The following is a 27834-nucleotide window of genomic DNA, read 5'->3' as shown; positions in this document are numbered from 1 at the left end:
AATAATAATAATAATAATAATAATAAAACTCGGCCTCCACCTCCCCTATATAGCCGGCCAGTCACACACCTTTGATGTTTCTTTTTTTTTTTTTATTATTATTATTATTATTATTATTATTATTATTATTAATATTAGTTCCATCCTAACTCATCTATCCCCGATTAAATCTCCCCTTAACCCTTCCCCTTAGCAATAATAATAGTAGTAATAATAGTTCAAATGATAATAAAAATAATAGGAATAATAATAGTAATAACAATTAAATAATAATAATAGTAATAACATCTAATGTATCTAAATTATTTGTAGAAAATGTAAAAATACAAAAAATATAAACATGTTTTAAAAATTCTAAAAACATAAACATGTTCTTCTTTTCTTCATCATGGTTCTGAAGTGCTGTGTAATAACAAAAAAAAAAGTAAGACTTTAATGTGTGTTTTCTATGGTAAAAAACACACACACTACAGTATCTTATTCTGTTTGTTGCTGTGTGATCCTGCACTATGGATGCAGAAGGTCTCCAACATGCATTGTCATCTCCTGCCAATATGTCTTATTTCTATACCCAGCACCCTCATCATTAGATCTCTCATATTGTGACTATTCATGATAGTAATTATCGGGATTCCGACCCCGATAATTAACATTCTAACTCGATGCAAGCGTGGAGACAGCTTATCCGAAAATCAGCTGTCTCCCCGAACTGTTTCACTGTTCCTTTCAGAGCAGTGAGACAAGTGCACATGCGTAACCTACAGGTCACGCATGCGCACAAGAGCCCCGTCGTGTAGAGGAAGGAGTCGGACAGGGGTGGAGGGATCCGAAAGAACCCTCTTCGCTATACGGGACTCCTTCCCATAGGAAGGAGTAGGTTGCGAGCCCGGAGCCAGAGCACTTGTCATCTAAAGATGGCGAATACTCCTGCACTCAAGCCTTGAAAATATTGTATTTTCGGAGCTTGATTAATTCTGACCCCATACTAGTGTATGGGGACAGTGGCCCATTCAGCGAGAGGAAGGTAAGCAGGAGATATCACGGATACCTTCTTGATGAATGGCCCGATAACTTAATTTCTACAATTGCAGGTGAAAATGTTCATTTTCCCCTGCTTTTATAGAAATTAAGTGATGATGAATAGGCCCCTATATGATGAAACAAGGGATGCACAGGATGTTATTGTTCATTTACTTATTTAATCAGTATGTGAGTTAATATATTCCCTATCCTGCATTACCTAATATCACATAGACAGCAGGCGCGTTACCAAATGGGATAGGCCATCCCCTTCCCCAAGTTCAGTCATACATTGTGTGGCTGCACAGTAACTGGGTATGAGATCTTCTTACACAGTAGCAAACTGATTGGTGGATGGTGCTGGTCATTCACAAGATGGAGTAGCTGGAGGTCTCCATACTTTAATTAGTGAATGTCTGAAACTATCCACTAATCAGAGTGCAGGCTGCTGTCACATGGCCTGTACAGTGCACAGACAGACTGCAAGACACCACAGGAGGGGTAAGTTATTTAATTGTTTCACCCTACAGATATGTGATCTAATTTCATAATAATTATACCAATAAACTTTTGGAAGTGGGCTCAGGGCCTGATTCAGAGCCGCTCGTAAGCGGGCGCTCGTTCGCTCCGAGCGATGTTCGCACATCTGCGCATGCATATGGGTTGTAATGCGCATGCGCCAACCAGTCAGTGCGGTCGGAAATCGTCTGCTCGCAAAATAGCGAATGCCTGCTAATTTGAGTGACATGATGAGGCATTTGTGGGTGGTAACAGGGGAAGGTGCTTGAAAACTGGGAGTGGAGATCCGAACGCAGGTGTGCCAAATGGTCAAAACGGGCATTTTAAGGGTGTGCATAATTTACAAAGCAGCGTCATCGACCACGTCACTTGGTTGTCTTTTAGTCTGAACTGCTCGCATGATTGCGGTAGGAAAATGCTACCAGAAGAATAGCGAGCAGTTCATACGCCTTTCGATGTACTCGATTAATCTAATAAATAGCGGAGATGACGTATGATGCGAGCGGCCAAGGGGCGTCTTTACAAAATAGCGAGCGCATGTTTTGTTCGCTCGCTCAGACATAGAGGCGTCAACAGACCGCAAAGAGCGAGCGCTCAATTTAAATAGCCAGCCCCTTTTTCTGAACGACCGTCCACAAATTCCAGCTCTGAATCAGGCCCTCAGTCCAGGGTCGTATCTATAATGGGTGCAGGCTGTGCGGGGAACATGGGCCCCTGGGTCAAAGGGGGCAACGCACTGCACACCCTGCACCCATAATATTACGTACCTCTCCAGAGTCGCACATCAGTGCGGGGGTCCTGCGCTGTAAAACGACCACGGTGGCCATTTTCCTGTTGTTTGCGCATGCGCAGTACAGGGAAAATGGCCGCCTCTGCAGTGCCCAGAGTCTATACCTCCAGCGCTGGCCGCGCACAGCTCAGTGCACTGCCGGCCGCCGGGCGGAGAGGAAGGGGCCTATGTCGGAGACTGCACACGGGCCCCCTCCTCTCTAGAAACGGCGCTGGCTCAGTCTCATAATTACTTCAGAGATCTGATTTTATATTATATTATATAGAAGGTAGATTTAAATTATATTATGCTGTATTATATTATGTATATTATATTGTGCTGCTAGAGATCTACGGTCTCATTTAGCATTATTGCAGAGATTGGTAAGGAGGGGAATATTTTACATTATAATGTCATCAGAGATATGGGGCCTGATTTTGAATTACAGAGATTGAAGTATGGGGTACTCTATATTAAAATGCCAACAGAGATCTCATGAACAACCATGGCTGTGTATGAATCTAATAATTAAGACACTTTCATAGAGGAGCTGACTATAAAACCTCAAAGTTCAATATTATCACCAGCATCAATCAACTGATTTGCTGAGTGACAGACATGAGCCCTGAGATGTATAAGTCACCCTCTTAGAATTTACCTTCTTCATCCAGCGAGAAGTCTAAACTATTCCTGCTGGGAGGTGGTGGCATAATCTGTAGAGCACATCCTCAGAGGTGACCTCAGAAGAATAGAAAAGAAAATGTGTTAAAATTATACTCTTAACTTATAAAGAGAATATACACATACAATATAAACATGAATACGAAAACCATCAGCTTAAAACCATCTCTTCGTTCCATAACCATCTTCCAGGTGTTAGGCCATCTCGCTCCATGCAGTTGGAAGGCTGGTGTTCTGGGGATGGTCCTCCAGTTGGAGCCCACATATGAGAACCCTCTGAACAGCTCCTGGTCCATTGAGCTCAGTGGTGTTATCTGAGCCTCTGCTGCTTCCATCTCCTCGATGTTACATCCTCTGGAGCTGTGTTCAATGGTGGGCTACAGGAAGAAGAGACAAATAAACATCCATGTACTCAAATCTGATTTCAAATTCATAAAAGCTAAAAGTGTTAGAAAAAAGTAAGATGTGACATGTATCTATGGATCCGCTGATAGCACAGACTAATGTAGTGTGGTTCTGCCTCTCTATAAAGGGTGCGGGGTGTGCGGTGCATATATTGTAGGCTGCAAAGTCTACTGGCGCCCAAACCATACCAGGGCCAAAACTAGGATTTTTCACACCCGCGGGAAGGCAGTAATTTGGCCCCTCCCCCCCAAATAAACAACAAAGAAGACATTTTTTTACGTGCAATGCATGTGCACTCCTGAAAAAATTGTGTTGTTTCATGTATTACATTACGCCACACAGTAACGCCAACAACACATTATACCACAGTAATGTCCCTTACAACACATTATGTCACACTAATGCCCCTTACACATTATGCCACAGTAATGCCCCTTAAACATTAAGCCACCTTAATACCCCTTACACATTATGCCACAGTAATGCCCCTTACACATTATGCCATAATAATGCCCTCTTACACATTATGCCACAGTAATACCCTTTACACATTAACCCACCATAATGCACCTTACACATTTATATCCCCCTTCCTTCCCCGAAGCCTCTCACCTTGTTCCCAGGATTTGAAGCCTCTCACCCTAAAATTTGGAGCTGCACGCCGCATTGGCAAGCTTGCTTTCCAGCTAAGGATTTGGGGCCACATGCCTGCATTGGCAGGCAACCGTCCACAGCCCTTGAGAGACAAACACCACCATCATTCTAATGCGATACCGGTCACGGGCCATTCAGAACTTGCAGACTGGCAGCCGCTGCTGATTTGCAGCTGGCCCATGAGTTCTGATTGGCTCTCAATTGGCGCTACAAGAGAATGATTGCAGCTCTGTGTCTCTGCAGGGCAGCGGGCGGCTGCCTGCCAGTCCTGGCGTGTGGCTCCAAACCCACACTAACAGCCAGGTACCTAGGCCCCCGCTCAACAGCTTGTTCTCAGTGCCCCCAAGACCAGCGTCAAGGGCACGTGCCCCCCTAGTAGCTACCCTGACCATACACCCTGCACCCATGTTCAATACTTAGCTCTCCGGAGTTCCATGTTGGCAGTGGCTGGACTCAATATAATAATGTATATGAAATCACTTACTACATATGGGTGCAATGTGATTGCATTTATTTCACTAGCTAAATAAAGCAGGTAATGCCACAGTGATCACCATGTGGATAGGCTGAGCGATGTCCTCTCATCATAAAATGATAGTTGACTTTCATCTTTTTATTATATTTGTAAATGACCCTTATTATCTTTAAATGCATTAATTGTGCAAAACTGCATTTTTTCCTATACTTACTGGGTCAGGGACATGTGGTGGTGGGAGTCTAAGGGCTTCCAGCGAGACCCAATCCATACGCTGGAACAAAGGATGCTGGCGGATGTTTCCGGTGACTCCCAAACGCCTGGATGGATTTTTACACAGGAGCTGCTTAATGATGTCTTTAGCCACAGCTTCTGCCTCGTGGAACCGTCTGGGATGGAAGCGACGGGTTCCGGTAATCATTTCATTAATGATGACACCAAATGAATACCAATCCACTCCAGCGTTGTACTCCTCTCCTGCCAGCATCTACCATAAGAGAGATATTATAGCACATTGTTACTCTATCATTATCTACTATATGCATGTGTCTGTGTCTCATTGGCACTAGTTCTTTGCTATTATCATCCCACCTCTGTCAGTAGGTAACACTTTGGGCAGCATTCTATTAGCTGAGTCTTTGCCGCAAATTGCTTAAAGTGGCTAAAAACGTCACAACCGTGACTAGGAATGGTCATAATGTTTTATTTGTGTGTGGTGTAACCATTTTTTTCTCCATATGGAGAGTTTTTTCTATGTTTTAGAAAAGATTTTTACATTTTATGCCTAAAAGTGATGTATACACTGTATTTTGCAGTCAAAACAAATGGCAAAAAACATTGATTAATAATGTAATAAGTGTATGTGACATCTGCAAGGCGTAAGCCGGAGCATATGCTGCTGATAGTAATAATATATTATACCCCTCACCTCTGGTGCCATATATCCAGGGGTTCCAGCGTATGCTGTGGCTGTCTGGTCACCAAAGATGTTATCGATTGCCAGGCCGAAATCAGCAATTTTCAGATGACCAGACTCTGCCATCAGGATGTTATCTGGCTTTAGGTCTCTAAAAAGAAAGATTTATAATAAATGAGAACTGTTTTGTCTAGTGAGAAATATATACTGTACATGAATTACCAGTAGTATTACAGGAGTCACATTTTGCAGACAGCGCCACCTAGTGATTACAGTGATTTCAGTTCTTACTTTAAGCGTAATAAGAAAGTGCACATCACTGTGACCTGATTATGTATGAAATTGGAATTATTAGTATAATTACCGATGGATGACACCCTTAGAGTGCAGGTGTTGTACACCACATGTGATCTCAGCTGCGTAGAACCTTAAAGAGAGGAAATGACTGTAACTTGTTGACATTAGAGAAAGGTAGAAAACCTGATATTCCCACTTACCCCCTCATGTCATAACACTGCCCCTGTCACATGACACCCTATTATCACTGACACATTCTCACAACTATGCCCCCACATGATCAGCACATTGACATATATGCAAGACATTCCATGATCTAATAGGCCATATGTTAGCAGGGCTATCAAGACAATGGTGGGACCAGGTGATATATAGGGGGTGTGGTCAAATCCCCCTGAAAAAAATTAGTAGAAAATACTATGTGCACCTGCAAAGGGGGGTGTTTATCCCCCTCGACAGCTGGCCCAGGCACCCTGCCAAGCCCCTCAAACAAGTCCAGGTCCCGGTAATTAGTATCTGCTCCCCCTTCTCTCTGTGCCCCTGCATGTTATTCTATCCATACTCACATTCCACATAAAGACTTAATTAAGGTGATCAGACCGTACCTTAATGAAAAGATTACATTGAACATTTGCCATTCTCTGGAGAGGATGGCCCAGGTGTATGGGATGGGGGCATGTACATTAAAGTCTGCATTTTATTTAAGTCTAACTCATTTCAATGCAGATGTAATGCAGCTCAAAACTGGGGTATTATTATCTTAAACAAGCTCTATTGAAAAGGACAAGGTACCCCAGTAATGTTAGCTGCTGGGCCATCTAGCATCCCAGCTTTGGGTAAAGGTGTAGGGGTAGGAAATATTAAGGGGAATTTACAAAAGGTGTACAACCCTTATACTGTCCCTATCTCTGCACACCCTGTTACAGTTCATTTCAGTACATGTCTGTTGTATTTGAGGTGCTTACGTTGCGCTGGTGATGTCCAAGCGGCCTTTCCTCTGCAGGAACTGGTATAAGTCCCCGCCACTCGCGTATTCCAGACCCAGAAATAGATGGTTCTGTTTCATTGGACACACACAATAGTCATATAATACATTTTATTAGGAGAACATGGCAACAACTCCAAGTGAGCGAACTGGCTCATAGTAACATTATTACCCAAGAAGAGATGAATCCTGTATATGTTAGATGTGTAAATATAAATAAAGAATCCCAACTAATGATCCTTGTCTAAGAAATACACTGTACCGTGGTCTGGAAGGCAAGGTGACCATGGATGAGGAAGGCACTACCAGACGCAACCTCTAGCACCCTGCGCTCCACAAACACCAGCTCCGGGTCCTTCAATAGCAGATTTCTCTTCCTGATGACCTTCACTGCCAATCGCTGACCAGTCAGAGAGTCCTCAGCCAGCAGGACCTACAGGTGATAGAGGCATACACACACAATCATATTTCTACTTACATTTTATTACCTCCATACGCATCCAGGTAGCTCCATATCTTTAGAGGTTAGCGGTATATTGTATTTCCAGTGTCATTAAAGTAAAAAAAAATGTCATTTTTACATATTATTTGATTCTATAACAGAGTAGACTGTGGATGATATTTCTGTAAATGACAATAGTAATATGCAGTCAGCCAGCACAGGAGTAAGGCCTACCCGGCTACTTTCCTGGAATGAGAATCCAGAATATTCCCAGATTAATGATGTGACTGAGGGTAATAGTGCCATTAAGTCCTGCCCCCACTGCAGGGCCGGATTAAGGGGGGGGGGGGTGACGGGGTGGTTGTCCCTGGGCCCCACACACGGAGGGGCCCCTACACTTGATCAGTGTGACCCTGCCGAGAACAGGTGTCCAGTGACAGTGCCGCTGCATACAGCTCAAAGTGGCTCCCGAGTCTTCTTCTCACCGGCGCCACGTGACACATTACGTTCGTGACGTCGATTGGAGGACCAGGCAGCAGCTCTGCCGGGAGGAGGTCACGCCCGCACGCCGTCACTCAGATAAGTCAGCGGCAGAGTCTTTGGGGGTAGGAGGGCAGGAGGCTTAGGGGGAAGGGGGGAAGCTCCATGTGGCTTGAAGGGGCCCCCGCAATTTAAGGGGCCCCCACAAGCCTTAATCTGGCCCTGCCACACTGCTTTATGGTGATGCTTAATGACGTACATGGAGTGACAATGATAATATATTCATGATGCCTCCTTTACTACAATGTCTGAGTCACACAGTTGTTACCTGAGTTATGTAACCACAGTCACATGACTTACCTTCCCAAAGCTGCCCTGGCCCAGTAGATGGCAGAAGGACAGCCTCTTGATGTATGTAGAGACTGTTTCTCCAGGAGCAGCTTCCTGAACACCACTTCCTCCTTAAAGGGATAAAAAAGTGAACAATGTAACATTTACTATTCAGAGTTAGGGCTCTATTTATTATCATTAGTTTTACTAAAATTAAGTGAAAAAGGGTGTTTTCACACCCTTTTCACAATATTTTAGTTTCACCTAAAGTTACTACAGGGAAATTGGAGTACAATTCGTAAAATTCTACTCCAACCCCTACGTATCACTTATTTTTAGTAATCAGATCGCATTTCCCATAATTGGAATGGGAAATGCGATTTTGTGTGCAAGTTACTAAAAATAAATTGTGAAAAATATACCTGGGGAGGCCCTGTGATAATAACGCCACCTGGAGGTGGCATTATCCAGGGTCTCCTCCGGTTACCGGACTCCTGCTCCACTCTAACATGCAGAGCAGAGCCCGGAGTTGGCCCCAGTGATCAGCTGTGTGGTGGGGTAATCATTTAGCAGTGGATGGGAACTGTTCATTTAATGATGAGGGATATTAATATAATAGTGGCATCTTGGCAATGTCTATTCATTTAAGGTGGGGATGAGGGATATTTATTAAATATTGATGTTATTATGGGCTTTATAGGATGGAAGGTATATTTATTTATTGGGGATGGCTACATGGCATCAACAGTGGTTATGTTTATTATGTTGGTCTCAGAATGGGAGATGTGAAATGACTGAGCAGTGAGCGCTGTATACCGTGATCACTCGCACCGCCGGTATTCTGTGCTGACTGCCCCAAGTCCTGACAATGCGCTTGTGCTGCTGCGCAGTGTGTAACTTCCCGTGTCCCCATACAACTGCATGCCTGAAAACTCTGTAACCCTGGTTGTCTCTAGAATATGTGTTATTTATAGAGATGAGCGGTTCGGATTCTGTGGAATCCGAACCGCTCCGAACATTGGGGATCCGAGTCCACCCGAACCCTGTTCGGGTGTTCACCGCCTGACTCGGATCCCCGTTCGGGGCCGAACGGCGGCCGCCTGATGTCGGATTCTCACTAGAGAATCCGACATCAGGTCTCCTCGCGTGTAGGGCAGAGCGCAGTGATAGCGCTCTGCCCTACACAGACACAGACACACAGCCGCCAGCGGCAGCTGTGTGTTTGTTACAGCAGCCAATGAGAGTCACACAGACTCTCATTGGCTGCTGCACGGAGGGAGCCGGCTGGAGCTCACACATGAGCTCCGTCTTCCGGCTCCCTCCTCAGCGTGTGACAGAGCGGACGGCGCGGGAGCGGGGATACAGGTAAGTTTTATTTTTTTTATTTTTTTACTTGTCAAAGGTCCGGGGGCGCTACTGGGGGGGGGGGGGGTCTGCACTACTGGGGGGGTCTGCTACTGGGGGGGGCTATACTACTGGGGGGGCCATACTACAGAGGGGCCTGCTACTGGGGGGGCTATACTACTGGGGGGGGTCTGCACTACTGGGGGGGGTCTGCTACTGGGGGAGGCAATACTACTGGGGGGGCCATACTACAGAGGGGCCTGCTACTGGGGGGGCTATACTACTGGGGGGGGGTCTGCTACTGGGGGGGCCATACTACTGGGGGGGATCTGCACTATTGGGGGGCCATACTACAGAGGGGCCTGCTACTGGGGGGGGGGCTATACTACTGGGGGGGTCTGCACTACTGGGGGGGGTCTGCTACTGGGCAGGGCTATACTACTGGGGGGCCATACTACAGAGGGGCCTGCTACTGGGGGGGGCTATACTACTGGGGGGGGTCTGCTACTGGGGGGGCCATACTACTGAGGGGCCTGCTACTGGGGGGGGCCATACTACTGGGGGGGCCTACTACAGGGGGGGCCATACTACAGGGGGGGCCCATACTACAGGGGGGGCTACTACTGGAGCAGCCTACTACTGGGGGGGCCTGCTACTGGGGGAGCCATACTACTGGGGGAGCCATACTACAGGGGGGGCCCATACTACAGGGGGGGCTACTACTGGAGCAGCCTACTACTGGGGGGGCCTGCTACTGGGGGAGCCATACTACTGGGGGAGCCATACTACTGGGGGGGCATACTACTGGGTGGCATGCTAATGGGGGGCATACTACTGGGGGGGCCTGCTAATGGGGGACATACTACTGGGGGGGCCTGCTAATGGGGGGCATACTACTGGGGAGCATTCAACTGGGGGCACTGCATAGTGGACCGTACTACTAAGGGGACTGCATAGGGGGCACCACTGCTGGGGGACATTGTGTAAGGGACACCGCTACTGTGGGCATTGTGTAAAAGGGTCACTACTGTGGGCATTGTGTAAAAGGGGCACTACTGTGTGTCGTAACATAAATAAGAGACACTACTTTATGGTGTAATGTGAATCAGGCCCTATGTGCGGTGTAATGCTAATAAGATTGTGCACTGTGACTCCTAGGGCCGTAGCCCACTTTGTAAACAAGTACTGTGACTCTGCTGGCCGTACCCCACTGGGTGGGTGCACTACTTTTCATTTCTGCCACTGCTGTGTGGCAATGTGTCATAGATGTGCTTTATACTGTGGTGTCTGTGTCGTTGTGCCGCTGCTTTGTCGCTTAGTAACCAGTCAGCTCACTGCAACCTTTGGCCAATAATGTTGAAAACAATATTATAAGCTGTGATATGGTCTAAATTGACTGGAAATTAATGTTATTGAGGTTAATAATACTCTAGGAAGAAAAAAAAGACCAATTTATGTGATTTTAGCTTTTTTTGTCAATTTTTGTAAAAAAATCCAAATCCAAATCCAAATCCAAATCCAAAGCCAGTCACCGCAGTTTGGCAAATCCAAATCCAAATCCAAAGCCGGACGACGAATTAGAACCAAATCCAAATCCAAATCCGGCAAAAATGGTCCGGCGCACATCCCTAGTTATTTATTAATGGCAATGTGAAGGCACAATTGTCCCCTGTGGGCTATATTGCACTTTATACATTATATTGTGTAGGAATAATGTACTATAACTGTGAGGGAGGAGTGCTAGTCCCTTATTTTGCCAGGGGTCTTCGTCATATAAACTCTAGGTGGGGTCAGGTAGGTATTTGAAGACCCCATAGCAAAAGTTTGAGAAGGCCCCTATGTAGCACCCAATGGCAGTGTATTACTGGCCTCCAGGGGTACAGGGGAAACCCCTGGTGGGCCCCACTGCCCAAGGGCCTACCCTCTTCTCTAGTGCTCAGGTTCCAGACTGTACACTTGAATTATTAATTATACATATGTTAAATTATACTGCACAGAACTATGATGTATTTTCTACAATGCATTGCTGTTATTAATCTTGTACATTATCTTGCATGCATTAGCAGTATTTACTATATAGATTATTCAAGGGACCCAGACCATGCACTCTTAATGGTTAGCCAAGTCTCTGTGGAGGCTGGCCACAACCCCAAATATGGGCCCCTATCACTGCATTCCCCCGGTGGGCCCTTCATGCTCCAGTCCGAGACTGCCCAATGGTAAAAAATATAACACATATAACTTTGACAAGGTAGATCAGCCCTCCTCAGCACTGGGTCCTAAAGCAGGTGTACCCCTTGCACCTATTGTAGTTAGTAGGGATTAGCACAAGATGAGAAGTCAAGGCTAAAGCAACATGCAGGGCTGGCACGAGGCATGTTCAACCATTGCAGTCAAACAGGGGCGCCACCCCATTGATGGCGTACCCCTGCCAATCTTCCCGATTCTCAGCGGGACAGTCCCGTTTTTTGGGCACTGCCCTGCTGTTCAACCCGCGGGCCGAAGGGTCCCGCTGGTGGTCGGGAGGTTGGACACTCCCACCGCCGCAGCTGTGCCGGCCCCATAGAAAAGTAATGGACAATTCAGTGCAGGAAGAGGGCTGGGGGCAGCCCAGCTACTGAACGAGTGCTGGGCTTGCCCCCGGCCTGACGTTAAATGGGAGAAGTGCCATACAGGCACGTCCCCAATTAGTGTCACTTAGGGGGCATGGTCTATGATAATTAGGCCACGCCTCCTTTTTGGGCGCTCACGACTTCACCGAGCGCAGGGTGAGGGGCATCGTATTCCCTCTCCACACAGGGCGTGACACCTCCTCGAGCCGGCCCTGGTAACATGCAATAGTATGTGGAGTTGCAGCAACTCAAGTTGGAGCATATTACAGTAAACAGACCTAAATACATAAAAAACGCTATAAAGTATTCAGTTATACCCCATGTATTTCATTAATGTAGAGGTCAGATTGTATGCTGTGCTCCATTTTGTTGTGGCTAAAGGGTATTGACATTTAAAATACTCCCTGGAACTACAATGAAACATCTTACAATGGAATTGTTTCCTCTATGAGTAACAAGTAGATATAGCTTATTAGGAGCATCTCCACATAATTGTGGGCTATGCAGGGATTGTGCATATGTGTAAATACACCTGTATATTCAGGAGGATCTCTTGCACCAGGGAAAGGGCTGACACAAGTGAGAACTGAAAATAATGACATCTATGACGCCAAGTATACAGATTGTAGCAGTCCAGTCACAAGGATGCATACAACTCAGCGTGTGGGTGATATCTGTATTTAGGGCCTGATTCATTATAGATCGCTATTGTGATCGTAGCTGTGATAATGCATGCAGTTCTGCTGCGAAATATGCTAATGTTTGCAACCACTCAGCCAGCATAGAGACGCCCACTACCGCTTTCTCACATCCGTAATACCTCTCAGTCCTGCGTATAAATCGGTAACAATGAGTAACATCGGCCCCTCACACAGAATTACAGCAGGTCTGACCTGTCAAATTTTGCAATCGATAGAGGTTTTTAGCATAATCACGGCCAAGGTTATGGGCCTACCCTCCACATCCAGGTAACCTCTTTAGGGTAGGTCCCTAACATACTAGGGGTCAAATCCAGAGTGCAGGACACCCCCAAACTAGCCCAGCTAAGCCACCCTAGGGCACTGCCATAATAGGAAAAGTGAAGTGTAAAAGAAATAGTTAAGAGCAGCCACAGCTGCATATATATATATATATATTCAGGGTGTGCAGTCCAGGAACCTTTCCTATATACTGAATCTTTCCTGTCTCAGGAATTGCAGGTTCCGTTGCATGCAGTGAGTACTCAGGCTGCATATGTCGTCACAGTAGCTAATGTATGCACACCCATGTAATGGCGTTCAAACGGACAGGCACACCTGGGTTTCTCTTACCACTCCCTCGTCACCACCCCCAAACACTGAAATCCCATCACTCACTCTGCGATGGCTTTCTATCTGCGTGTGTAAATGCAATGCTAACCTTCACATGCGCACTGCGGTGCATACACATGCGCAGTATGCACCATTGACCGATATGCGTATGCAGTTGCAATTGCGATCCATGCTGTTTCAGGCCCTTAGTTCCATATATGCAATTCTGGAGCTATTATGGCCAACTCGCATTGCACTCTGCATTTAAAACCAGACACATGATCATTACCCAGCTGCATGCAGTCAGCTGTTATCATGCTAAGATTATGGTTTTACAGATGCAGCAAAGTTTGTTGCAGCAAACAGAATGTATTATGCTATTTATTCATATAACCCGGGTTACTGACAGCTTAACTCAGACCCTCCAACGCATACTTGTCTACTCTCCCGGAACTCTCCCGATAATCGGGTGCTGCTCCTGGCACCCCGCAAGACTAGGCAAGTCCCCCGGAATGGCCTCCGGCACCTCGCAAACCCACGAAAGTGGGCAGTCCGGGGGTGCGATGATGCGATTCTCATCGTCATCGTAGCCCCGCCCCCTGCCTTATAATGCCAGTAATATTAGCATTCTAAAGCGTGGGGGTTGGGGCCACTATGATGCAATCGCGTTGCCACACCCCCGCTCCGCCTACCTAAACCGCCCCCACCCTCTGCTGGACGGACCTGGAAGCCCCCTCCCGAAGCCCCCTGCAGAAAAGTCGGTAAGTATGCTCCAAAGTGACCATTCCATTAGGAATAAAATGCTCTGCTCCTGGACTTCCCTCTTAATTTATGATTACAGACACCTGTGCTGAAACACCTGTCTCATCAATTACCTAGTTCAGCACAGGTGACTGCAATCATACATTAGGTGGGACCCCAGGAGCAGAGCATTTTGTATCTAATGGAATAGGTCATGTTAACTATGATTCAAGATATCAGAGATTTAGTTGTGACAAACCATTTACTGCACTAAATCCTGCCCCATATGTAAATAACTGGATAAAACCACATACTCTTCAGTAGTAAACATATACCTATTGTAGTCAGCTGTAAGGTGCCCATGCAGGAGAGCACAATCTCTTTCTCATAGTAATTATGCCTGCTGCCCCTTTACATTAAGCATCCTATTTCCATAGCCATGTAACAGCACTGGGTGTGGTTATCATTATCTAGTCCCCTATGCCCGATATCCCCTAACAATGCATGATAAAAGGGAAATGCTGCATTTTCCATCTAGAAGGATTAATCACCCCCTCCCTCGGACACATACAGGGGTATTCAATATGGGAGCGATAAGTCCGTTTTTGCGTTAATATTGGAGGTATGACATCATTATCGCAGGTTTTACTTTTACACCGTATTCAATTTCAGAGACATCGCATTTTTGAAAAGTCGAAGTTAAAAAACGGGGATAAGTTTTCACCATTGAATAGGTGTCGAAAAAAAGTGCAGAATTGGGGTTTAGGGGTGCAGGCTTAAAAAAAATAGCCTGCACCCTTCAGAATGACCCCTTGAAACGATCTGTGTAAAAAAAAAAAAAAAAAAAATCGGGACAGCCCAAAAAAAGCACTTGGAATTTGGGGGCCAAAAAAAAAATGTTGGGGAACAAAGTTAAAAATAAGGTGAACTTGACTCTGGGGGGTCCCCAAGTATGCCCCAGGTGTTTTTTTCATTGCAGCTGCTTGTGCAAGTGGGTTTTTCACGATTTTTTCAAGTATGTTTAGCAACTTTAAAATATGCTGACCCCCATTTTCAAGTACCCCAAATTTGCTGGGCATAGTTATTTTTCCCAAAAAAAATTTCTAAATGCTCTTCTGCACCACCTTCTTCAAAGTCGCATTTATGCACTTGCCGCGGCTATTAGAAACCCCGACTTCCTTTAGGAGTTAAAAATGAGGGTACCCATAGTGATCCCCCATGTCTACACATCATTAGGGGGGTCCCTAGAATAATGTAGGGTTCCACCGTATTTAGAAACCAACACCAGACTGCAGGGACAAGTGCTGGTTTTAAATATAGGGGGCAAAAACGACGTGGGGTACCCCCTATATTTAAGACCAGCACCAGACCCAACCGACCGGGGTGCAATGCCACAGCCCGGAGACCCAATCACCGGGGCTCCAGGTCCAAAGCATTACACCCCAAGTCGGTCAGCGTAAGCCGGTGATCGCGGGGGAGTCTGGGACCCCCCAAAAAAGTGTCCCCCCTCTCCCGAGCACCACAGGCTTACGCTGAAGCCTGGGGCTCATCCCCATACCCCTGGAGCGGTGGGTATGGGGGTAATAGGGGGGCCAAATAATGTAAAACTATTGTACTTTACAGTGGAACTACAAGTGCCAGCATGCCTGCCATTTTGCACTTGTGGAACTACAAGTGCCAGCAGACATGCGGCACCTGTAATTTCACTGTAAAATAAATAGTTAAAAAAAGACAAAACACACACACCGTGATTAGTATAACTTTATTACATACACCTACCCATTCACACATACTTACCTATACCAGAAGTTTCTGTCCCCTTGTCCAGTAGATCCTTACAACTTGGCCCTGCAAGGAAGATTTCATACTCACCTACATCCAGCGCTGGTCTCCGTAGTAGTCCATGGGATTTAAAAAAAAATAAATGAGTTACCCGATCCACGCTACTAGCTATGTGTATGTGTGTTGTCACACATACACATGGCTCCCGAATGGCCACTGCCGGCACCTCACGGGGCATTGCAGTCCCGTCAGCCAATCAGCGGCAGCGCTGACTGTAGAGCGCCCGCTGATTGGCTCCGGCAACTGACAGTTCCCACGTGGTGTGACTCGACCACGTGGGAACTGTCAGTAGCTGGAGCCTATCAGCGGCAGCGCTACAGTCAGCGCTGCCGCTGATTGGCTGATGGGACTGCAATGCCCCGTGAAGTCCCGGCAGTGGCCATTCGGGAGCTATGTGTATGTGTGACAACACACATACACATAGCTAGTAGCGTGGATCGGGTAACTCGTTTATTTTTTTTTAAATCCCATGGACTACTACGGAGACCAGCGCTGGATGTAGGTGAGTATGAAATCTTCCTTGCAGGGCCAAGTTGTAAGGATCTACTGGACAAGGGGACAGAAACTTCTGGTATAGGTAAGTATGTGTGAATGGGTAGGTGTATGTAATAAAGTTATACTAATCACGGTGTGTGTGTTTTGTCTTTTTTTAACTATTTATTTTACAGTGAAATTACAGGTGCCGCATGTCTGCTGGCACTTGTAGTTCCACAAGTGCAAAATGGCAGGCATGCTGGCACTTGTAGTTCCACTGTAAAGTACAATAGTCTTACATTATTTGGCCCCCCTATTACCCCCAAACCCACCGCTCCAGGGGTATGGGGATGAGCCCCAGGCTTCAGCGTAAGCCTGTGGTGCTCGGGAGAGGGGGGACCCTTTTTTGGGGGTCCCCGACTCCCCCGAGATCACCGGCTTGCGCTGACCGACTTGGGGTGTAATGCTTTGGACCTGGAGCCCCGGTGTTTGGGTCTCCGGGCTGTGGCATTGCACCCGGGTCGGTTGGGTCTGGTGCTGGTCTTAAATATAGGGGGTACCCCACGTCGTTTTTGCCCCCTATATTTAAAACCAGCACTTGTCCCTGCAGTCTGGTGTTGGTTTCTAAATACGGTGGAACCCTACACATTTTGATCCCCGTATTTTTAGAAACCACCACTGGCTGGCTAGCCTGGGGCTGGTTTAGCTATTGGAGGGGGACATTATGTCATTTTTTTTCTAAATTTTTACAGATTTTTTTTACAGGTTAACAAAAATGGGAATTTTCGGGAAATATTCTAGGGACCCCCCTAATGATGTCTAGATATGGGGGATCACTTAGGGTACCCCCATTTTTAACTACTGAAGGAAGTTGGGGTTTCTAATAGCCGCGACAGGAAAAAACACCTGGCAAAGCTATTTAAAAACACGACTTTCTTTTGCAGGCAAAAACGGGGTTACCCATAGTGATCCCCCATGTCTGGACATCATTAGGGGTCCCAGGCATATTTCCCGAAAATTCCCGTTTTTTTCCTTAAATGGGGTCAAGTGGCATTTTTAAAAAAACAGGGATAATTTTTCAAATCACTATAGCAAGTGAAAAAAATGCAGAATAGGGGTTTGGGGGTGTAGGCTTATAAAAAATAGCCTGTAGTTTTGGGAATGTCCCCTTAAAAGGAAATGTTAAAAAAAAATGTCCCCATAAAATCGGGACACCATTACAAAAAAAAAAAAATTTGGGGGGGGGTAAAAAAAAAAAAATTATGTAAAAAAATTACCAAACTAACGAAATTATTTCTGGTGGGGTCCCCAAGTATGGGGCAGGTGTTTTATTCATTGCGCAAAGTAGCGGCAGGTGCACAAATGCAGAATTTTTAATAAACTTACTTTAGGGACATCAAAATATGCTAGTACCCATTTTCATGTACCCCAAATTTGATGGGACCACTTAAAAAAATGAAAAAAATAACGTAAGTGCTCTTCTGCAACACTTCTTCAATGTTGGGAAAAAAACACCTGCTGCGGCTATTTAAATCCCCGACTTTCATTTAAAGGCTAAAACGGGGGTACCCATAGTGATCCCCCATGTTTTTACAACTTTAGGGGGGTCTTACAAATTTTTTATGGAAAAAATCGTAACTTTATGCAAATCCAACTTCGGAGGTTCCCGTTTTCGATAATTTTATATTGAATACGGGGATAAGCGGGAGTGCGCCCGATACTTTAACGCAGAAAAAAACTCCGATATGAAACGTTAACTTCGGCAGTGAAGTTAACGTTTCATATTGAATACCCCTCTTAGAGGGGTATTCAATATGAAAGGTTAACTTCCCTGGCAAAGTTAACATTTCATATCGGAGTTTTTTTCTGCGTGAAGGTATGGTGCGCGCTCCCGCTTATCCCCGTATTCAAAATAAAATTAACGAAAACGGGAAACTCCGAAGTTGGATTTGCGTAAAGTTACGAATTTTTCCTTAAAATAATTGTAAGACCCCCCTAAAGTTGTAAAAACATGGGGGAACACTATGGGTACCCCCGTTTTAGCCATTAGTTGAAAGTCGGGGATTTAAATAGCCGGAGCAGGAGTTTTTTTCCAGACATTGAAGAAGTGATGCAGAAGAGCACTTACGTTATTTTTTTTCATTTTTTTAAGTGGTCCCATCAAATTTGGGGTACATGAAAATGGGTACTAGCAAATTTTGGTGTCCCTAAAGTAATTTTTTTTAAATTCTGCATTTGTGCACCTGCCGCTATAAATCTATTCTAGAAAACACCTGCCGCATACTTGCAGAATAGCCCTGAACCTATTTCCCTATTGTTTAACAATTGTTTCCCTTTTTTTTTTTTTGCAACCCAATTTTTAAATTCATTTTTTGGGGTGTCCCTGTTTTTTTTTTTTTTTTTTTTTTACTTTTTTTGACACAGTTCTTTTTTAAATGTCAATCTCAGGGGTGCAGGCTATTTTTTTTAAGCCTGCACCCCTAAACCCCAATTCTGCACTTTTTTTCGACACCTATTCAATGGTGAAAAGTTATCACCGTTTTTTATCAAAGACTTGTCAAAACTGCGATAAGTCTTTGAAATTGAATAGGGTGTAAAAGTAAAACCTGCGATAATGACTTCATCATTGCAATATTAACGCAAAAACGATGTTATCGCACCCATATTGAATACCCCTCATAGTGATTGCATTATGGCTGGTGGGGCAATTTAAGGCTAGGTGGTGCTAGGCAGCTGCAGAGGTGAAAGGACTGCAGATGAATAACATAGGGATAAATCACATACCTACAGTATAACCTAAGGCCATCAGGTTGAGGGGGAGGATATACAGATTGAGGGGACATGACAGCAGAAAAGAAGCTACAGAAGGTCACTAAGGGTATATCTTCAGTTGAGCCATGGGCAGGGCCGCCAACAGAAATCTTGCGGCCTGGTACACTGATATCTCTGGGGGCCCCCCTCGACCCCCCTCACCCACACATATCTCCCCTGCATTTGCCAAAACACGTGTTACAGCTATACATTGAACAGAGATACCCCCATATATATATTAGCTATACACTGAACAGAGATACCCCCATACATATTACAGAGACAATCAGCCTTTGTCACCCCTGTATTGCCACATACTACTGCAAGTCATATGTTGTAGAAGTAACCACATTATCATCTATAACTTGCCCAGGACCCCACGATAGACAGATAGATAGATAGATAGATAGATAGATAGATAGATAGATAGATAGATAGATAGATAGATAGATATAGGAGACAGATAGATACAGTCAGGTGCATAAATATTGGGACATTGACAGAATTTTCATATTTTGGCCTCTATTCACCACCACAATGGCTTTGAAATGAAACAAACAAGATGTGCTTTAACTGCAGACTTTCAGATTTAATTTGAGGGTAATTACATCCAAATCAGGTGAACAGTGTAGGAATTACAACAGCTTCTATATGTGCCTCCCACTTTTTAAGGGGCCAAAAGTAATGGGGACTATCAACTCAAAAGCTATTTTATCGACAGGTGTGGGCTATTCCCTCGTTATTTCATTAACAATTAAGCAGGTAAAAGGTCTGGAGTTGATTCTAGGTGTGACATTTGCATTTGGAATCAGTTGCTGTCGACTCTCAATATGAGATCCAAAGAGCTGTCACTATCAGTGAAGCAAGCCATCATTAGGCTGAAAAATCAAAACAAACCCATCAGAGAGATAGCAAAAACATTAGGTGTGGCCAAATCAACTGTTTGGAACATTCTTAAAAAGAAAGAACACACCGGAGAGCTCAGCAACACCAAAAGACCCGGAAGACCACGGAAAACAACTGTAGTGGATCACAGAAGAATTATTTCCCTGGTGAAGAAAAACCCCTTCACAACAGTTGGCCAAATCAAGAACACTCTCCAGGAGGTAGGTGTACATGTGTCAAAGTCAACAATCAAGAGAAGACTTCACAAGAGTGTATATAGAGGGTTTACCACAAGATGTAAACCATTGGTGAGCCTCAAAAACAGGAAGACCAGATTAGAGTTTGCCAAACAACATCTAAAAAAGCCATTACAGTTCTGGAACAACATCCTATGGACAGATGAGACAAAGATCAACTTGTACCAGAGTGATGGGAAGAGAAGAGTATGGAGAAGGAAAGGAACTTCTCATGATCCAAAACATACCACCTCATCAGTGAAGCATGGTGGTGTTAGTATCATGGCGTGGGCATGTATGACTGCCAATGGAACTGGTTCCCTTGTATTTATTGATGATGTGACTGCTGACAAAAGCAGCAGAATGAATTCTGAGTGTTTCGGGCAATATTATATGCTCATATTCAGTCAAATGCTTCAGAACTCATTGGACGGCGCTTCACAGTGCAGATGGACAATGACCCAAAGCATACTGCAAAACCAACCAAAGAGTTTTTTAAGGCTAAAAAGTGGAATGTTATGCAATGGCCAAATCAGTCCCCTGACCTGAATCCGATTGAGCATACAATTCACTTGATAAAGACAAAACTGAAACGAAAATGCCCCAAGAACAAGCAGGAACTGAAGACATTTGCAGTAGAGGTGGCAGAGCATCACCAGGGATGAAACCCAGCATCTGGTGATGTCTATGCGTTCCAGACTTCAGGCTGTAATTGCCTGCAAAGGATTTGCAACAAAGTATAAAAAAGTAAAAGTTAGATTTAGGATTGTTTAGTTTGTCCCATTACTTTTGGCCCCTTAAAAAGTGGGAGGCACATATAGAAACCGTTGTAATTCCTACACCGTTCACCTGATTTGGATGTAATTACCCTCAAATTAAATCTGAAAGTCTGCAGTTAAAGCACATCTTGTTTGTTTCATTTCAAAGCCATTGTGGTGAATAGAGGCCAAAATATGAAAAATCTGTCAATGTCCCAATATTTATGCACCTGACTGTATGAGATAGATAGATAGATAGATAGATAGATAGATAGATAGATAGATAGATAGATAGATAGATATGAGATAGATAGATAGATAGATATGAGATAGATAGACCATTTTAAAGCCACCCTCTGCTTATACCCATTTTTTTATATTATATATATTTGGCAGTAGCAGCACAGTGTTTTTGTTTTAAATATTATCCCATAATATTCTACATGTAAATCCAATGCAAAACTAATTAAATTAATTGATTTTGCTTACCGCATCTCACAGTTAGTGCGTGTTTCAGTCAGCTGCTGCGCTGCCATTCAGTGACTGTCAGATGCTATGGACTGGTTGGGACTGCCAGCCAGGGAAGGTCAGGTGTCATAGATAAGTGTCATAGATAGGATTCTGTAGTGTGGAGGGACTGGAGTGGAGGTGCTGCAGGGCTGCATATGGACAGTGCATATGGATTAGTTTTGCATTGGACACCATTACTGGGGGGATAGCTACTAGTGGGGGCACCATTACTGGGGGGGGCTACTACTACTGGGGACATCATTACTGGGGGGTAGCCACTACTACTGGGGACACCATTACTGGGGGGGAGCTAATACTACTGAGGACACCATTACTGTGGGGGACTACTACTACTGGGGACACCATTACTGGGGGGGCAGCTGCTACTGGGGGCACCATTACTGGGGGGGAGCTACTACTACTGGGGACACCATTACTGGGGGGGAGCCACTACTACTGGGGACACCATTACTGGGGGGGAGCTACTACTACTGAGGACACCATTACTGGGGGGGAGCTACTACTACTACTGGGGACACCATTACTGGGGGGGACTACTACTACTGGGGACACCATTACTGGGGGGGAGCTACTAGTACTGGGGACACCATTACTGGGGGGGACCTACTACTACTGGGAGCACCATTACTGGGGGGGAGCTACTACTACTGGGGGCACCATTGCTCGGGAGGAGCTGCTACTACTGGGGACACCATTACTGGGGGGCTACTACTGGGGGCACTGCATCGGGAGGGTGAACCTCTACTGGGGACTACTACTGGGGGCACTATATAAGGGGCTTACTACTAGGGGACCACTACTGGGGGCACTAATTAGGGAGAACCACTACAGGGTGCCCTGTATAGGGGGATCGCTGCTGGGGGCCTGCATAAGGGGGACCACTACTGGGGGCACTGAATAAGAGGAACTAATAAGGGGCTGCATAAGGGGGTCCACTACTGGGGCATTGCATACTGGGGGTACTGTATAAGCGGAACTAATGGGGGGCTGCTTAAGGGGGACCACTACTGGGGGTACTGTAAAAGGGGCACTACTATGGGCCTGCATAAGATTGACCACAACTGGGGACATTGTATACTGGGGGTACTGTATAAGGGGCACTACTGGGGTTAAGGTGCATTTGCAAAGGAATGGTCAGAGTTACGATAAAGGGGTGTGTCATGTTGACATGCCCCGTTTTTAAGTGACCACGCCCATTTTTCTGCCAGTTGTAGCCTTCCCAGTGCTTCTCTGGCTTGAATACATACTGCTTACCTTCCCAACATGCTCCTCCATCTCCAAATTGGAGTTTCTATAGAGGAGTGTATAAAGAGGCGCAATATGAAAAAGCTCAGGGATGAGCTATATATATATATATATATATATATATATATATAAATGCATTTTTTACAAATCTGTGTCATTATACTGCTGGGAACAGCTACAGGGACTGATTGTACAAGATCCCTCTATCCTGGTTGTTTTCAGGCTGAAAGAAGGATTTTTCTTCATATGACACTATTCTGAGATGACATTGTATAAAATAAGCGTCTACACCTTTATTTAATGTTTTGATGCTTGATGAGTTGCAAAAATGTTAAAGAGCTGTAGGGAGCAATGGCTTCCGCTCTACAGTGTGATACTGTGCGAGCTGGTATTAATGGAGAAGATAATTGCGTTATCTTCTCTGGTAACACTTTGCTGTATATTGGGAATAGTACTGAAAAATGTGGTAACATTCATATCCGCATTGCTTAGTAGAAATTTGTTTGCTGAATAAAGCCCCAACTGTGATATTTTTAGGAAAAGCAACAGAGATCATTATCTACGTAAAAAAAAGACTAATAACAGACAGTCCTAGGTAGTCCCTTGAACAGCAAAGTACATTTTTTGTATTTATTAATGCATATGTTAATCCATATAAATTAAGGTTGTTTATTGATTAGGCACATTTCATTACTGTGGTTCTTTTTCATAGAATATATGAAACTCTTTTTCTTTATATACTACACTTAAGCAAATTCTCGTTGGAATTACCACAACCCCACTAATGGCAGTATATCACCTCACTAGTGGTTGGCCTTACCCCTAAGTGGGACCCATGATTACATTCCCTTTAGGGGCAGTAGATGTAGTCTTGGACCATGCTAACTTGAGCAAGCAGTTAGAGACCCAAGAGATGGAAAATAACAGATAAAGAAGACTTTTAGCCAAATTAAACACATATTTCTAATTATATTCATAATTTCAGCTGCAAATCCTAATATTGTTATACTGCATGTGATGGCCATAAATGATTACCTCAGATAATATTGAATAATTACTTCATAAAGGTTATCATATTTACCACCAGGCAAAAGGTACATAATTTGTTGGATGTGTGATTCTCATAGGAAATGGGTGTGGTAATTGTGGATAATGGGAGTGGTCTAAACTGTCCAGATTGTTTTTGTTGTTTTCTTGTAAGGTTTGTATTATTCCAAGTCTACTGGTTGTCATGTCTAATATATTGATACGGCCATACCTGCTCGTTCCTGTCTCCTTCTAGAGTTACCAAAGCGAATGACCTCCCCAGATGTTTTCCTTCTCTTCCTGTCTGCAATCATTCCACTGTCTATGCCAATTTCTTCTATCTGATCCTCTCTCTTCCTCCTCTTATCACTGTTTTGGCTGGTATAATCCATAGAAAAAAATTCCTGGCTCCCATCATCAGAGCTGTTTTCCACATGCAGGCACTTCTTCCTTCCTTTTGTGCGAGACTCGGTGGAAATCCTCTTTCTGGCCTTCTTGATCGCCCAAGACTCCTCCAAACTGTCAGATATCTTTCTTTTCTTCAAAGCCATCATCTTCTTTCTTCTCTTGTAGATAGAAAACTCCTCATCCTCTGAGCTCCTGGCTTCCTCCAGATGTGACGCCATCCTGCCGACAGTCCAACTGTCTCTGACTCCCAACTGCCACTCAGAGTTTTGAAAGTAAACAGCAGCAGGTGATCATGTGACAGCAGCATGGCAGCTGATGATGGCACCAGCTATGCTTTACCAGACAGCCCATCACCATAGATGATGCCCATCTCATGTAGCTACATTGTAGCTGATACTGTTACTTCTCCTATTACAATCAATTGATGTTGACAAATGCTTGAAGTTACAAATCAGGGTAATTAAAAAAAACATTAATTCATATACATTTTTGAGCTTGGAAGAGGGCCTCTGTGGCATCACTGACAAATCTCCTTGCTGGACTGACGCAGATGGTGTATCGCTTGTATCTTTTATCATGGATGCTGTTTCATGCTGACTAACTATAGAAGGCTAGCTTGTATAGTAAGGAATTTAACCTTTCAGACCTAGAAATTGAATAAATTATAGAGGCTTAAGTAGAAATACGTATCAGCAACAGCATGACGCACAGTCACAGTGTCCTCTTTAGGGCCATATTCAATTTGAAGAGAAAAGTCAGAGGTTGGACTTTTCGCCATCATCGCCGTTTTTTGCAGGGATAACGTATTGGGCATGTGCCCGCTTATCCCCGTATTCAATTTGGATCCACAGAAAACTGGACCCGGTGGAAAGGTAAGTATCGAAAAGTGCTGTTTGTTTTTGGGGAAATCACGCTGTCACCCCCCAAAAGATGTTCTGACATGGGGAATCGCTTTGGGTACCCCCGATTTGGCCTGCTGAAGATAGTCTGGGTTTTTACATAGCCGTGGCAGGTGCATAAATGCGCCTGTGAAGAACTAGTGAAGAATAGCACTTAGCTTTTTTTGGGGAGTAAAAATAACAATGCCTATCAAATTTGGGGTACATGAAAATGGGTACAAGCTTATTTTTAAGTCCCTAAAGTTATTTTTTTAAATTCTTCAAAAATGCACCTGCCGCTACCAGCTGCATTCTAGAAAATGCACCTGCCGCTACCAGCCGCATACATGGGAAACCCCCCTGACTCATTTTTGGTAGTTTAAAACTTTTTCCCCAATATTTTTTTTTTCACCCCCAAAATGAAAGTAAATTTTTTGGGGTGTCCTGAGGATTTTTTAAAAATGTTTTTTGACACAGATGACTTTTAGGGGACACTAAAAAGGCTGCAGGCTATTTTCTTTTATTCTGCACCCCAAAACCCCAATTCTGCACTTTTTTCACCATGTATTACATGGAGAAAACATATACCCATTTTTTTTACAAAGACTTTTCGCCCCGCGAAAAGTCTTTAAAATTTAATATTGGGATAATTGAAACAGGCGGAAATTACGTCATCAGCGATAAATTATCGCCGATGACAGACTTTTCGCCCCATATTGAATATGGCCCATAGTTGTTGTTGGTGGTAGAGTTTTAGAACTATTCTGCTGGCTGCACCTGAAAAACTCTTGAAAACAAAGGGTTACCCGGCAGTCATTTCTCATCCCAAGGGTCTTTTTCCTCTAATATTGATGACAACAGTTTATTTTGTAAATAGCCTATACAGTAGTTATTATATTACTCATAAACATTTGACCTTCAGTTACCAGTGGTACACGCAGGGTGGTGCTTATGAGCACCCAAAACTGTAAGACGCGAGAGCGGGTATCATATTATTAAGCCCTGGACCAATATGATGTGATTCCTTTCCTGCTAGGGAGAGGAGCCTAATGACATGGTGCCTGGACCTGTCTTCATCTACAACCCACAGCTGCTGCAAGGTATGTGTGTGTGTGTGTAATGCATATGCATGTTTGTGTTTAGATATATATGTGTGTATGTGTAATACACTGTACACGTGTGTGTATACACATATGTATGTTTGTATATATATATATATATATGTCTGTTTGAATATATATATATATATATATATGTGTGTATATATATATAACTATATGTGTGTGTGTGTGTAATATATACTGTACATGTATGTGTGTATATATGTATATATGTCTGTGTATGAATATTTATATGTATGTGTGTGTGTATATATATACAGTATATATATATGTTATATGTGTATATATATATATATAATATATATATATGCGTGTGTGTAAACTGTGTATGGAACGGCCCAATTCAGGAGCAGACCTACTTATTAGAAAAGACCACTCTTCTCTGTATTCTGAAAACGTCATCTGTACCAATATAAATAATAGCATCGGGGTCTATGCCACAGAAATGAGTTTGATAAGTGAAACTGATTCAAGCGACTAGAGTGTCTTATGTATAATGGCGTTTTATAACCCACTGGGTCAAGAATGAAGTGCAGTAGTGTTCATCTATATATGTGCATAAATCTTGTAGCAAAGTGTAGTAAAGTGCTTTGTGAAAAAAGTGCAGTGTGTGCAAAGTGTGCTACTAAAGTGCTGAAATAGACCAATAATTTAACCATTTAAAATTACCCCATCAAACTGGGGATGGTAAAGTGCTTCATAAATACCAAAAGATATACCAGTGATATGAACAGAGTGCAATAAAGATATATATAGCAATTTATTTATACATGAGCAAAAATCCAAAACACAGCCTAGCAATGATCACAACCTCTAATCAACCTTTAATGGGTTACCAGGTGGATACATTGCACTTTATTATCCACCTGGTTACCCCATTTTGATGGGATATTTTAATCGGTTAAATTATTGGCAATTTCAGCACTTTAGTAGCACACTTTGCACACGCTGCACTTTGGGGGTCACTCAGACCCGCTCGTGAGCAAAGTTCGCTCGCAAACGGGTCGATGTTGTGAGAATGCACATGCGCACGACGGAGGGAGCTCCGTCGTGCGCATGCGCGAGACCCGGTGAGCGACGAGAAATGCGTCGCTCCGGGTCTCGCACCAAAGGGGGCGTGCTGTCGATGGTGACTGATAGCACGCCCCCATGGGAACGCCTACCGTCTTAGTCCGGCCCCACTGACATCAGTAATGATGTCAGTGAGAGTGACTTTGGCTCTGATAGAGCCAAAATCACTCCTGGGCTTGCGGCAGCGAGACCGTACCGCAAGGTTCTCGTCGCAAGCCCGATGGTCGCGATGGTCTTGACCATCGTGACCATCATCATGGACGCTCGCATAAGCTGTGGGTGGTAACCCACAGCTATGCGAGCGTCCATAAGGCCGCTCCACATTTAAATAGGACGGCCCTGATTCAGAGCAAGCGTTCTGCTCAGAGCATTCAGCTCTGAATCAGGGCCTTTATTCACAAAGCACTTTACTACACTTTGCTACAAGACTTATGCATATATATATATATATATATATATATAAAACCATGTTCTCCCAAGGCTCTATATAAAGGGCGGTCTGCCCGGCAAAATTATCTTGCCACCCGGGACCTGCAGGACGCGCTGTTTACGCAGTGCCGCAGAAACCAATAACAGCCGGTGTCGTCTT

General features: G+C 44.3%; 1 protein-coding gene across 1 annotated transcript; it reads right to left on the bottom strand.

The window, feature by feature from the left end:
* Window positions 1–151: 151 nt before the first annotated feature.
* LOC148507773 (protein kinase C delta type-like) lies at window positions 152–24393 on the bottom strand. The gene is made up of 9 exons (XM_088445612.1): window positions 24000–24393; window positions 8004–8104; window positions 6984–7154; window positions 6702–6793; window positions 5804–5866; window positions 5452–5590; window positions 4738–5010; window positions 2967–3366; window positions 152–402 (listed from the first exon to the last, which is right to left on the bottom strand). Exons 1-8 carry the CDS (start codon window positions 24391–24393, stop codon window positions 3088–3090), a joined length of 1512 nt encoding a protein of 503 aa, XP_088301738.1. The 3' UTR covers window positions 152–402; window positions 2967–3087.
* Between the last annotated feature and the right edge of the window lie 3441 nt (window positions 24394–27834).

The sequence above is a fragment of the Taudactylus pleione genome, unplaced genomic scaffold (genome assembly GCF_031769625.1).
Source record: "Taudactylus pleione unplaced genomic scaffold, aTauple2 ptg000385l, whole genome shotgun sequence".
Lineage (NCBI taxonomy): Eukaryota > Metazoa > Chordata > Amphibia > Anura > Myobatrachidae > Taudactylus > Taudactylus pleione.
Note: the sequence above shows the minus strand (reverse complement) of the source record. Positions and strands in the feature narration are given on the sequence as shown.

Bases quoted from the DNA above. Each gene is read 5' to 3' on its own strand.
- LOC148507773 (XM_088445612.1), bottom strand. From the start codon at position 24,393: ATGGCGTCACATCTGGAGGAAGCCAGGAGCTCAGAGGATGAGGAGTTT. The intron at 5,867-6,701 runs GTAAGCACCTCA...CCTCTCTTTAAG, and splicing joins TTGGACATCACCAGCGCAAC to GTTCTACGCAGCTGAGATCA. The intron at 5,591-5,803 runs GTAATTATACTA...CTTTCTTTTTAG, and splicing joins TCTAAGGGTGTCATCCATCG to AGACCTAAAGCCAGATAACA.